This window comes from Peromyscus eremicus, chromosome 13 (assembly GCF_949786415.1).
Source record: "Peromyscus eremicus chromosome 13, PerEre_H2_v1, whole genome shotgun sequence".
Classification (NCBI taxonomy): Eukaryota; Metazoa; Chordata; class Mammalia; order Rodentia; family Cricetidae; genus Peromyscus; species Peromyscus eremicus.
In genome coordinates, this window is record NC_081429.1 from 24,455,255 (window position 1) to 24,470,097 (window position 14,843).

The 14,843-nt window shown below is 41.5% G+C and overlaps 1 protein-coding gene across 6 annotated transcripts in view; it reads left to right on the plus strand.

Moving 5' to 3' along the window:
- The window catches only part of Epb41l3 (erythrocyte membrane protein band 4.1 like 3), a 145,408-nt gene that overhangs the window by 47,865 nt on the left and 82,700 nt on the right, over positions 1 to 14,843 (plus strand). For all 6 annotated transcript variants that reach the window (XM_059278630.1, XM_059278629.1, XM_059278633.1 and 3 more), the window contains exons 2-3: positions 7,482 to 7,684; positions 11,572 to 11,769. In XM_059278630.1, the coding sequence (XP_059134613.1) occupies positions 7,493 to 7,684; positions 11,572 to 11,769 (390 nt within the window). In that variant the 5' untranslated portion in view covers positions 7,482 to 7,492. The remainder of the gene's footprint in view (positions 1 to 7,481; positions 7,685 to 11,571; positions 11,770 to 14,843) is intronic.

Consider the following 14,843-nt stretch of genomic DNA (forward strand, 5'->3'; position numbering starts at 1 on the left):
CCAGGGGTGCTGCTCACTGACTTGCTCATCGTGGCTTGCTCGCCCTGCTTACTTGTACAACTCGATCCCACCAGTCCAAAGTGGCACCACCTATGGTGAACATGTTCGCCCCCACGTCCATCATTAATCAACAAAACAAAGGCCTGCCCACAGGCTAAGCTGATGGGGGCTTTTTCTCATTTGAGGTTCCCTCTTCCCAAATGACTCTAGCCTGTGTCAAGTCGACATAAAAACAAGCCCCCTGGAGACAAGTCTTCGAATTAAAGACAAAGCAAGAACTAGATTCATACTAGAATTGGAACATTGACATCAACCCTGGAATATTTCTTTACATTTTCTCTTACATTTCAGGTTGAGTGACCCTGGAGAGTGATGTTATATTTAGAGAGATACCAGTTTTGATGCATAGTTAAGAGTTTCCGGTTTTGTACATTGTGTGTGTGCACATACACATGTGTGTATGTGTGCACATGCAGCTGCAGTGCACACATTTAGGGATCAGAGGTCAGCTTTCGGGGTCTTGCTCTCTCACTTTCCACCATGTTTTCTGAGACGTGATCTCTCACTGAACCTGCTAGGCTGGCTGGCCAGTGAGCTCCTGGGATATGCCAACCCAGCACTGGGATAATACACACCCCACCACAGCTGACTGTGTGTGTGGATGCTAGGATCCTAGATCAAGTATTGTCCTTCCTCACACAGTGAGCACTTTCTCACACTATGGCTTCAGTCTCCATAGTTGATAACTTTTTAACTACAAGTTTATCCTACATTGATATGAGATATCTGTGGTACAGGTTCACTTTTTTTTTAAATGTTCCTGTGTTGAATGAACAGTAAAGAGCAAACAGAAATCACATAAAGGCCATGAAAGGAACAGATATGCTGAGCCCAGTGGGAAGATCTGTGTCTCTGCCTTCTCTTCCATGCTCCAGCCCCAATCACTGCACCGGCCTCACTTCATGTATCAGGGAAGAAGCTTATTGTTAGTCTGTGCTTCTCAGAAAACTAAAACACATACGTTATCCATGCAGCATCATACATGACACTTATAATACACTTATTTGCTGACACCTATTTCCACATATTACATCCATAAAGGTTATAAAAAGAAACAGATTGAAACATTTACAGCTTGAAATGAGATTCTAGACTTTTTGTTTTATTTATCTAGACAGGGTTTCTCTGTGTGTCTCTGGCTGTCCTGGAACTCCCTCTGTAGACTAGGCTGGCCTCAAACTCAGAGATCCCACTGCCTCTGCCTCCCAAGTGCTAGGATTAAAAGTATGCACCATCATCACCCAGTAAGATTCTGTACTTTTAATTGTTCATAGTTTATCTGTTTTAAATTTTCTATTACATTTAGTGTGTGTGTGTGTGTGTGTGTGTGTGTGTGTGTGTGTGTACACATGTATATGTGTGCAAGTGTGTGTTCATGCTACGGCACACGTGTAGAGGTCAGAAGACAACTTCAAGGAGTCAATCCATTCCTTCTGTCCTGTGTGTTTTGGAGGTTGAACTCAGGTCCCCTGGCTTGTTGGCAAGTGCCCTTACCTGCTGGGTCGTCTCGCCTGTCCTTTGTAACAATTTTGACATCCAATTATTAAGTTATAGTTGCCATTTGCTAAGCTACTCATAATACAACAAAGAATCCTGAATATGATATTCATAAAACATAATAAAAAGGCCTTTATGATACTCAAAATTATTTTGATAACATGAACATGATTTTATATGTAAGGACTCCCTTGATATAGAAAAAGTAGAGCTTTAGTTAAAAAATATGCCTTTTCTCATAGTCATTTGTGTTTTTCTATTCTTATGACTTAGTGACTGATGTTGTGTTTGTTGTTTATAGAGATTTTGTGAAATAGCTAAACCTTTGCCTTTGATTCTACGGGAAGCTTTTCATTCTATTTACAAAAACATTATTGTGAGGAGACCAATAGCGTCCCAGTAGGCTGCCTTAGTGCTAACTGTAGCCTCATGTTTCTCACTGGGTAGCAGGAAGCACAAATGTTTCTTTTTTCACATTTCCCAGACACATTTACATAATTTGTATTCTTTGTGTAAATCTTTACTTTGCAGAGTTTTCAGTTCAGAAACTTAACTGAGTTCTCTTTACTTAACCAAACAAAAATCTCTAATTATTAGAGAGACTTTCCCCAAAGGTTAAAAAATATGAAGAAGAGTTTTTTTAATTTTTTATTAAGAAATTTTCTATTCATTTTACATACCAACAACAGATCCCCCTCTCCTCCCTCCTCCCACCTTCAGTATTCTCCCCCCCAACCCAACCCTGATTCCCACCTCCTCCAAGGCAAGGACTTCCATGGGGAGTCAGCAGAGCCTGGTACATTCAGATGAGGCAGGTCCAAGTCCCTCCCACTGCTCCAAGGCTATATAAGGTATCCCACCATAGGCACTGGGCTGCAAAAAGCCCGCTCATGCACTAGGGATAGATCCTGATCCCACTGCCAGGGGCCCCCACCAAACCAAACTAGTGGAACTCATGAACTGTGGACCAATAGCTGTGGAGCCTCCATGGGACTGGACTAGGCCCTCTGCATAAGCGAGACAGTTGTGTAGCTTGACCTGCTTAAGAGGAAGAGTTTTATGCCTTTAAGTATGTATGCCTAAGAATAAAAGAAGTTAGTTTCTGCAAATAATTATTATAGTACCATGTGCCTGGCTATGTTTTGATGCTGAGGATATTGGGGCATAAATACACATGAATCTCACAGTGAGATATATAGATAAAATTTCAAGAGCGCAGAGAATGACTACGATATTGGGTAATTGTAGAGAGGAAACTCTTAAGACACAGATAAAACAGCTGTGTGACCAAGGAGGGCTTTTCTGCCAACACTTGAAGAATGGGAAATTGACTCTTTAAGAGCAAGGAAAAAATGTGTCTTCCATGTCTCCAAAACCTTGAGGTTTCTAGAAGACTGATATGATTTAGATAAGTAAAGAGAGCCCGTTTTGTGTTGGAGGGAATAGACAGTGGCCGCCAAGCAGGGAGCGGGGTCCTAGCCATAGCTTTTAAGACCACGGTAATTAGGAATTTAGATTATACTTGTGTGCACTGGGAAGCTGTTAAAGGGTTCCCACCGGTGAGTCATAGATTGGACTTATGTTTTATGAAGATTAGACAGAGGTGAGCAGCAGTGGGACTGGGAAGAGAATCGGGGGTAAAAAGGAATTAGTAGAGAAATCATGGGGCTCACGCAGGGAGCCAGTTCCGAGTGGATTTGGGAAATAGAACCATCATTTTTTAAGTTAGATAAATAAGGTAAGGGAAGTCTCAGGTTTCTGGAAACGTGACTTGAAGAAAACAACATTGCCCTTTCTGAGGCAAGGGAGAGGAAGATATAGAGAAACAGCTCTGGGAGAGAGAGCAAGAAAGACTTCAGGAAGGTTGGCACATGGGTGGTTCTGATCCCAGCTCTGAGCACAGAACAGATCTGAGCTGGAGATGGGGACATGGAACACAGGAAATATTTACAGCCCTGGGAAGCCTACTGTGGTGAAAACTTGGAGAGGAAGGTCCAGAATAGAGTTCCCTGATTGGACTGAATGTAGGGTTAGCCTAGAAAAGCAGCTTGCAGCTCAGAAGAGGAGCGGCCCCAGGCAGGAAGAGAGCCAGAACGAATGGTGTGTCCTGAGCCCCAAGACCAACAGTTGTGTTGACAAGGATGTCTACTTTCAGAGTCAGGGCTGCCAGGTAATCAGATGAGGAACAGGCATGTCCTGATAGTCTGTTATGTTGGCTGTAAGAGCCACACCAGTGCCATGGTGGAATCACCAGCTGGAATGGGTTGGTGGTGGAGAAAAGAGGAGACAAGAGAGACAGTGAGAGAGAAACAGGCTAGTAGCTGAAGGAGTGAGCTGGATCTGCCTTTTCTGTAGTACATTGGCTGTAGGTGTGTGTGCTAAGCAGACATTACTGTCTCAGAACAATCCAAAACAGGTAGCAGCTCGGATGTCCTTGTGTGTCTAGGGAAACTATGTAATTAGTTGTCATTTTCCAGCTAAGGTGGAAGCCTAGGACAACTGACTTGTCTTTATAAAGATGACCTAGGCATTGAATAATGTTTTAAAAATGTTTTTATGAATTCTTTGAGAACTCAACACAGTGTATCCAATCATCTTCACCCCAGCTCCTCCCAACTGGCTTGTCTTTATAAAGATGACCTAGGCATTAAATAATGTTTTAAAAATGTTTTTTATGAATTCTTTGAGAACTCAACACACTGTATCCAATCATCTTCACCCCAGCTCCTCCCAGATCTACTCGTTTCTTCCCTACCTACCTAGCATTGTCTCTCTTTTTTTTTTTTTTTTTTTTTTGGTTTTTCGAGACAGGGTTTCTCTGGGTAGCTTTGCGCCTTTCCTGGGACTCACTTGGTAGCCCAGGCTGGCCTCGAACTCACAGAGATCCTGCCTTTGCCTCCCGAGCGCTGGGATTAAAGGTGTGCGCCACCACCGCCCGGCTGCATTGTCTCTTTTTAAAAAAGATTTAAATTACTGAATCCAATTTGTGCTACCTGTATACTTGAGTGTAGGACCATTGACTGGAGCATGGACCACCTACCAGGGATCACACCCTCAAAGAACACCCAGTTTTCCTCTTCCAGCAGCTTTCAGTTGCCAAAAGCTCCTCCTCATTTATGGGTGGGACTTCCTGTGGGGGTTTTGTCCGTCTGTCTTGAGTTTGCACAGGTTCTGTGTGTGCTGTCGGAACTGCTGTATGCTAATGTGTGTAGCTGCCCTAGTGTGTCTAGAAAATACCCTTCTGCTGTATTTGTTCGCCACTTCTGGCTCTTAGGGTCTTTCTGCCTCCTCTTCCTCAATGATTCCTGAGCCTTGGGAGGAGGAGGTATGATATAGATGCCCCAGTTAGGGCTGAGCATTCTGAACTCTCTCACTTTTTGCCCCTTGACCAATCGTGGGTCTCTGTGTTAATCACCATCTACTGCAAAAAGCAGCTTCATGGATGATGTCTTGTAGATGCACTAATCTACGGGTGTAAAGATAAGCTATTAGGAGTCTGTTTATTACTATGTCCACTTAACAGGATGGTAATATTAGGTTCTCCTTTACAACCCATGACCTATCCAACCATACATACATAGATCCTGGACCCAGTAATGGTGCCTAATGTGTATTTTCAGTTGTCTTATTGATCAGACTTGATCCTGTCCTCACACCTCTTCACATCCTCAAACTAGGAGGAATGATAGTTGGACTAAAAGAAGACAGGAGGAAATGGGTTTTACCTTAGAACGGTGGTTCTCAACCTGTGGGTTGTGACCCCCACAGTGGTCACATCAGATATTTATATTATGATTCATAACAGTAGGACAATTACAGTTATGCAGTAGCAATGAAATAATTTTATGGTTGGGAAGTCACCACAATATGAGGAGCTGTATTAAAGGGTCGCAGCATTAAGAAGGTTGAAAAACACTGCCTTAGATGTTGTAGTCCTTGGGGCTAGAAGACAGGGTGTGTGTATGTGGGGGAGGGTCCTGTGTTGTAATTGCTGGTAAACCACATTAACTGGCTTGCCTTTGGTCCTCAGATGAATTGACTGCTAGAAGTATCTTTCACCTTCCTGAAATTCATCACAGAATCTGAATTTCACAAAGCTAACCCTTCCCCAACACACACACACACACACACACACACACACACACACACACACACGATTCCTTCGTACTCATACCAGCTTCCAGAATAAGCAGGCCAAGGAAAGGCAGTGTTTGCTTTCAAGATGTGTTTTAAAAGCTAATGTGTAATAACAGTGTAACTCACAGTCTTGTTCAGAGTTTGATATTTACATTGCTTAGGGTGGCTCAGCACATGCCAAGTTGATATGTCTTTTATTCAACAGAAGAACTAGCCAGTGACTGAGAGGAAGAACCCTACGTGAAGAGTATGGATAAAGCACTGATTGGTGTTTGTAATGTTCCTTTACAACAATAGTTTAATTACTAAATGATGGGTTTCCTGTAGAGTCACTCTAGTCATAGTTGCATAATCCCATATCATACCAGGGCATATGTCAGTCACTTAAGATATTACACTAGCCCTTTGCTCTGAATATTTTTTTTTAAAACCAGGTGATTAGAATTGTGAAAGGAAATTGTAAAAGACATATTATCTCTAGACTATTTACTGTTTGTATGCAAATTACTTAAATGTCAAATCTGCTTGGCGCATAACATCTCTCCTAGACACAGTAAGAATGGGCTTTAAGACATAGGGCATTTCTGCAAGCAAGAGGAAGTCTATTATTTGGGTTTGAACATGTTTGGCCTTCTCATTTGGCACATGTGGAAACTGAGGCATGAAATGCTAGCCTGGCCTAGCACTGTGTTAGAAGGTGGTGGTTTTGTGACCCAAGATGTTTTTAGGGTGTAGCAGCGTCTTACTCATGAAGATGTTTGTTTGAATTTTTTGTGAGGTGTGAGACAGCATCATCTTTCAGTGTTCACAGGCAGTAGGAGGGAGCTAGGAAAGACATGGGAGGGAAGGAGAAACAGGGACATATGATGCCCTGCAGCCACATAATAGATGCTGCTGGTGTGAAGCTTCCTGTGTATTTGCATATTTTAATTCAAAAGGAAATAGCAGAATTAGGTGAAAACAAATAAGAAAGGCATTTACTGTTTCTAGAAGAATTTATAGATTTGGGGGTGGGAGAGTCCTCGGTGTAGAGTTGAGAAGCCAGTGGAATATCTAATCTTACAGCTCATCCTTCACAGGTATTAGAATATACAGATTCAGCAAGCACATATTCCTCATCTGCTACCCTAATTAGTGTGATGATTTTGAAATTTCGCCTGCGGCCACAATCTATTATGAAGAGACCCTGTTGATCATTATAGATTAATTTTTAGTGTGTGTTTGTCCGTTAGAGTTTCTGTTGCTATGATGAAACACCATGACCGAAAGCAAGTTGGGGGTAAAAGGGTTTATTTGGCTTACCCTTCCACATCACTGTTCATTATTGCAGGAAGTCAGGACAGGAACCCAAACAGGGCAGGAACCTGGAGGCAGGAGCTGATGCAGAGGCCATGGAGGGGTGCTGCTTACTGGCTTGCTCCCCATGGCTTGCTCAGCCTGCTTTCTTACAGAACCCAGGACCACCAGCCCAGGGGTGGCATCACCCACAATGGGCTGCACCCTCTTCTATCAATCACTAATTCAGAATATACCCTACAGACTTGCCTACAGCCCAGTGTTATGAAGACATTTTTTTCAATGGCTTCACGGTGTTACGTGTCCATTTTGAGCCACTGTGAGCACCACTCTTTGTGGTACCTCTACCCAGTGCCTCTCTGGGGTGCAGTGTCGGACTGTGCTTGGCTGTGGCACACCCACCCCCCACCCCCCGTCCTCCCTTTCATACTGGATCTCCTGGAAGATCATTGCCCCTAGTGACAGGCCCTTGCCTCTCTTTCTGCTTGCAGAACAATCAACCATGACGACCGAATCGGGATCAGACTCAGAATCCAAGCCAGACCAGGAGGCTGAGCCTCAGGAGGCAGCGGGGCCTCAGGGACACGCAGGCGCACAGCCCGGACCAGAGCCTCCCAGTGGAAGCGGCGAGGAGCTGCCAGCACTCCAGCAGTTTCCTGAAGCTGCTGCACACAGCACCCCGGTGAAGAGGGAGGTGAGCCTGGAGCATCTCTGGGGAGGGTCAGTCAGGGGACCAGGCTGAGCAGTGCTGCTTCCTCTCAGCCCTAAGGGCCACTATGAAGGTCACCCGCTTTTGCCCTGTCGCCCCGGGGGTCGGTGGTGTTGCTGTTGAAGGCTTTCAGTGAGTGACATTCCTCAGCCTGGAGTGGTACCTCCTGCCTTTGATTAAAAAGGTTAACACTCAGCCGAACTCCCGACTGGAAATTCTTCCTAGATCTGAGTTTACCGGAAGGGCAGGTAGCAAGCTGGCAGCTGTGGTTATGCCTCTGACTCTTTTCATTTCAAGCTGTAACAGATGAAGGCAGAATTAGTTTTCCCAGCCATTGCTCTGACCCAAACATCATCATCTACTTTTAGTGACTGTATTTGGATAGGACTCTCTCTCTTCCTCTTATACATCTGTAAGTTCATTGCTGTTCATTATGCATGTTGGCAATGTCAGGAGCAATTACCTCTGCCCTTTGTGAGATGGAGCTCATGGTAGGGTACATACTTAGCCTGTGGAAGTTTGGTTCCATCCCCACTATGATCAAAATGAAGAAATATCAATAAGTCAGTATAAATATGTAAATAAAATCAAAAGAATAAAGTATGATGATGGCTAGGATGAATCAGTATAGTCTTGAAACTTAAAAAAAACCTGCATATTTTAGAGTGCTAACTTGTGCATGGTAAAGGAGTCTGGTGCCCAAGGAGTGACTGACCTCTTCCTGTTCTGAAGGTTTTGCATAGTTAGAAATTTTAGAAGATGTTTAGTGAATGGTCATGAAGTTAGCCTGTGAGTGAAAGACTCCGGAACCCACAGCATTACAACATGTTACTATGACATTGAACACTTGTTTATGAGGCGGAGTATTTTACTGTGGTCACATGGTATTTGCAAGCTCTGTTTTTTAGCTAGCATGAATGGGGCTGGACAGATGGCCCGGCAATTAAGAGCACTGGCTGCTCTTGCAGAAGGTCTGGGTTCAGTTCCCAGAATGCGTACCATTGCTCACAACCTCCAGAACTTAAGTTCCGGGAGATTGTAATCCCTTTTCTGGCCTCTGCAGGCACCATGTGATGCACATACATACGTGCAGGCAAAGCACTCATACACATAAAATAAAATAAATAAATCTTTAAAAAATGAAGGAAAGGATGTGGTCAAGAGGCTTGGCAAACCTGAGGTGTGTACTGCCTCTGTCGTAACAGCGTTCCGTAGTAAACATTTTTATGAGTAGGAACGCCATACTGTAATATTGTTTAAAAGTGTATTACAGTAAATCCATGAACCAATAATATGATCATTTATCATTAAGTATTATTTGCTGTACGCAAGTGTCCCAGCTGGACTTTCATGTATCTGATAATACAGATCATTGTAGACACATGAGCTGGGAAGTGTTTTGGATTTACAACAGCAACTCTATCACAACACAACAGGAATTATGTTTACATTAATTTTTCTTTATTCTTGAGAATTTCATACATGTGTACGATGAAACATCCACTTCTGCCCCTATTTCCCCTGTACAACTCCCCCCAGAGCCTTTCAACCAATTCAGCTCTTATGTCTTAAGCGACCACTGTCGTATATGTAGTTTGTGTGGTGTTACATGGGCCATGACTGTACTTTATCTCCCATAGTCATATATTTGAAACCAACAAGGGGTATGATATGATACTGAACCTGCAGAGGGAAATGTGCCTGGATGCACAGGGCAGAGACCTGAGTAAATCCTGTCTCATGCCACCATTGTTCTGCTTTGGGGGCCTCTGGTCCTCACGTTCCACCTTTACAGAATGTTAACAGGAATCATTCTTAAGATACCAAGATCTTTGCTTCACACCTAGAAGCAATGTTAGAAATAAAGTTCAGTATATTTGGTCATAGAATGATTATTTAAATGTGGCTGGATTTGAATTTGCTACATTTTTGACCCTTTGGGAAGTTTCCAAGCCTTCCTGGTCCTGTTGCTCCTCATTCATTTATACCTGAGGTTTGTAGTAACTATACATCAAAGCAACAAGGAAGACTGAGTGGAGTGGAGGGTTTGCTAAAATGATTGACAGCCATGTATCACATGACTATAATTGGCAGTTCATTTGAGAAACTTGGTCTGCTTTTCCAGACTTGGCTTGTAAAAGCCTCAGTGGTAGATTCCTCTTTTATGTGTTCCAGAAAGATCTGTCCTTGAGTGATAGTCACTTAACATCTGCACAAGACAAGTGAGCAATGCTTAACTCAGCTAGAGAGTTTATTTTCATACAGATACTTTTAGTGGTGGGAAAACAAAGTCTTATCTTGTGTAGTATATAGAAAACCGTGATTCCAGCAAAATTTAAGTTCAAAGTAGCGTCAATTGGCTTTGCCTGTAAGGAGACAATAATTTAAGTATGTTGAGATTGTATATAAATTATATACATGATAAGATGTATCATGGTTGATAATTCCAGGATTACTGTACTTCTCCCTAAACTATGTCAAGGACAGATAATGACATTTCATAGCTTTCTTGCATTGACCATTTTGATGCTTTCATACAGTCAAAATTGTTGGAGTGAGTTGTCAAAATGAGTTTTTGTTTTGTTTTTAGTTTATTGACTTGTTGAAGTTTACTTTCTCAATTACCTTGGCTTTTCAAGTTGGCCATTCAGTCATTGTTTATTTAGTTGTTTTAAGGTAGGCCTCCAACTTGGCATCCTCCTGCATCAGTGATTTAGAAACATACATAGAAGAACAGACATTTACCACTTTAGGTTTTGGGTTTTTTTAGAAATTTGGCAAAATTGTCTTATGTTAAGAACTGCTTATAATTCATGGACACTTTTGGTAAAAGAAAGGACTGCATTCTTAATCTTGTATATGAAAAATCAAGGTAGAAAATGCAGGGAAAACAGAAATCTATACCAAAGGTCTAAAACTAATACACTAAAATGACTCTGCTCATAAAATAGTAGAAAGTAGTAAAAGTTGAAATAATAAACCATCAATTCTGTCTTTACTCAAGATCCCAGGCACTTTGAGTCGTCTGTGTCAGCCCGTGGGTTGACGTGTGAGAAATCCTGTGTTAATTCTGAGAGTCAGCTCTGAACATTGGTGTCTTTTTCTGTGCATTGTTGGTGTTACAAACCATCCAGCCATGCATCAGGTTTGCATGCCACCGTTGTGGTGATCAGATAGGAGAAGGGTGCAGAAACATCTGGGGAGCGGCGTTCAGAGACGCTGGGGAGCTGGCTGGGGGAGAAGTTCATGGTCCATAGGATGTTTCTCTGCAGTTGTGAAACTGTCCTAGAACAGACTATAGAGATTCAGCAGATTAAAGCTTCACACACTTTTGATCTGTCCTCACACCAGCTCATTACCGGGAAGAGAACAGACCCAGGGGATTACATTGTGTTGAACTTCAGCACTGCTGACTTCAGAGAACTGATTCAGAGCAGAATCGAGTATTTTAGCACTTGTAACATTACTGACAAGATTAGCACAGCTCTCTAAGCCTTAACATTTATATCTTGTAAGTGTATGGGGGAGGGGTGTATCTAACAGGTCAAGGAATGCAGAAGTGTCCAATGAGTTATGAAAACAGTGGTGTTTTTGAGACCAATGCCTTTGAATTATATTCTCTTCTCTATTAAGTCTTGGGTCAGCTGAGAAAGGGCCCTAGTGGTACATGTAAGTGGGTGGCGTTATTTAGGTGTAACTGGGCTTCAGGAATATTCAAATTTGTGTATCTACTCCTAGCATCCTAGTTGAGACAGCTCACATCCTCTAGGAAACGGGACTGCAGCCTGTCTCTCTGGAGCTGTGCGGTATCTGAGTAACTCAGTCTCCATTTCCTGTCTGTTATGAAAGGTGCTCATTGTTGGTGTCTACAGGTCAGCGACAAGGACCGGGACTTCGCTGCCGCAGCTGCAAAACAACTTGAGTATCAGCAATTTGAAGACGATAAACTCTCTCAGAAATCATCCAGCAGCAAACTCTCACGGTCCCCATTAAAGATCGTGAAAAGGCCTAAAAGCATGCAGTGCAAAGTGACACTTCTGGATGGATCAGAATACAGCTGCGACGTGGATGTAAGTGTGCACTTAAAAGCAGGAAACTGCTACAAAATGTAACAAGATGCTATTTCCCGGAACTCAGGAAACTTATTTCGTCTAGACTCAAAATACAGTTATTCAACTCTAACAGGAGATTAAATTACTACACGTTTTCAGTGTCCAAAAATGTTACAGTCAAAAGTAAAATGTGATAGTATATATATAAAAACAAAAACAGATGGGCTCTCTTAGCGTTTTTCCATGTCAGAAACAAAGACGTTATAGGCTTAAAAATGCACTTTGCTTTTACGTTCTGGCTATGAACAACACTTCAGTTTTACTTTTTCTATTGGCATAATTTATGGTCCAGACACCCTGTGTAAATTCTTTACATAATAGTAGTTAGATAACTTTAAAACAGTCATGTCCTTTTATTTCTGAGTAATTATTAAAAAAGAAAAAAGGCAAAAATCACATGTGGTAGACTTTGAGTCTCCATGTATAATATTATACTTCTCTTTGTTGTGTGTGTAGTTCTCACATTACACATTCATCTGCCCCATCCCCTCTTCCTCTCTCTTTTTAAAAAGATTTTTATTTTTTAAATCATGTATACTTGTGTTTATCTGTGTGAGTATATGTATACATGAGTGCAGTACCCGAGAAGACCAGAAGAGGGTGTCAGATCCCATGGAGCTGGGATTATAAGTGCTTGTGAACTGTAGCAGTGAGTGGTGGAAATTGAACTCAGATCCCCTGGAAGAATTGTTAACCACTGAGCCATCTCTCTGGCTCCCATCACTTTTCCTTTTGCTTGGAACCCATTTATCATTCCAGTTATATTTTGCATAATGCTGTAGTTGGCATTTTCTTTGGACCACCAACCAGCTTCCAAATAAAGACACAGAGACTTATTCTCCATTATGAATGCTCCATCTTATCTTAGGCTTGTCCCACTAGCTGTTTTAACTTAATTAAACCTGTTCCTATTTGGCTACGTTTTGCCTCAGGGCATTTTACCTTTCTTACATTCTATATATCTTACTTTCCTGCTTCCTCTTGTGTCTGGCTGGCTGACCCCTGGCATCTCTTTTTCTTTATTTTTGAGCCTAAATTCCTCCTCCTACTGACTCTTCCTGCCCAGAAGTCCCACATATACCTCCTCCCTTGCTATTGGCCATTCAGCTTCTTATTAGACCAATCAGGTACCTTAGGCAAGCAAGGTGAAACAGCAACACACCTTTACATAATAAAACAAATGCAACATATCTTTACATAATTAAATAAGTATTCTGCAACATAAACAAATGCAACACATCTTTACATAGTTAAATGGGTGGATGTGTCACATCTTTGCATGGTTAAATAAATATTCCACAACGTAATGCACTTCTGTACACAATGTTTTTTTGTTTTGTTTGTTTGTTTGTTTGCAACAGAACATTCAAATTCATTTCAGAGTTAGTGTCATCTTGATGGGAGTAAGGAATGGATTGCTAAATTATTTCAAATTGTAGGAACATAGGAAATTGAATTCTTACATTAAATAAAGTTACTTAATTTGTCATGTGCCGATGTAAATAAAATTTAGTCATATAAAAGTTGATGGGTCAGTGCAGTACATATCAGGTACCCAACGAGTCTGCTGAGCACAGGTCTATTTCTTATATTTTGCTAGCTCTGATTTTGAATAGTTTTTTTTTTTCAATCAGTGCCTGCAGTAGCTGATTTAGATGTTAATTATGGATGCCTGTAGCTGGCTTTTGCTGTGTGGCTTAGAGGACCTCTACAGTCTCATGAGAGATTATATTTTTTCCTATGACGATCCACTTTACGGAAAAATTTGCTGTGTGAAGAGAAGCTTTGCCCTTAGCTTTAATTGTGTTTATATAATGGAATAAATGGGTTGCTTTATCATCCTCTAATTATGGCAGTCAGTTTTCTATGGAAGATTCTAGATGGAAAAAATTTCATATTTAGACCTAATGCCTTGAGGATGACAGATAACATTTATCATTCTGCCAATTTAATTGATACCTAATGCCTTGTGTTCCTTATAGATAATCACTGTGATTTTGAGTATAGAATCCTTATTTGATAACTAGCTTGATAATTTATTGTTACCTTTAGTATCACTGTGACAATTCTGAGTGACATTTCCATGTTGATCTTTCATTCATGACATTATAAATTGGAAAGATTTCTAAGCATACATTTTAAAAACTTTTTTATTGAAAAAAATTTCTCGCAACATATTTTATTTTGATCATGTTTTACTTTCTGTCAATTCCTTTCAGATCTTCCCCACCTTTCTACCTACCCAACTTTATATATGTTCTCTCTCTCTCTCTCTCTCTCTCTCTCTCTCTCTCTCTCTCTCTCATAAATAAACAACAAAATACTAAAGCAAAAGATCAAGAAGATAAAATAAAAATATCCAAACAAAAAGTCATCCAAACAAAAATACCATTGACTTTGTTTTATGTTGACCAATTACTCCTGGGCATGGGGCCTACCCTGAAGGGTCATTTTTATACCTAGTGAGACTCCATTGGAGAAAATTGATCTTTTTTTCCTTTGGCAGCAGGTATCAATTGTAGATAATTGCTTGGCTAAGGGTGGGACCCCATGTCTGCTTCCCCTTCTCAGTGCTGGGACCACATCTAGCTTGAACTTCCATCCTACTGTGTCTGGAAGACACTGTTCTCTTGGAATCATTCATCACCTCCGCCTCTTAGAATTTCTCACCTCCTCTCCCCATAGATTCCCAAGCTCTGAGGAAAAGGATTTGATGCAGACATCCCATTTGAGATCGAGTGCTCCAAAGTCTCTCACACTCCACACATTGTCTAATTGTAGGTCTCGGGATTAGTTCCCATCTACTGCAGGAAGCTTCTCTGATGACAGCTTAGTGAGACACCAGTCTATCGGTATAAGCAGTGTATCATTAGGAGTCATTTTTTAATGTTCTTGTAACAGAACAATAGTTTTAGGTTTTCCCCTAGGCCCATGGCCTATCTAGTCTCAGGTCGTGGCTACTTTGACAGTGTCAGGTATGGGTTTCAACTCATGGAACAGGCCTTAAATCCAACTTGAAAGTTGTTGGTTAA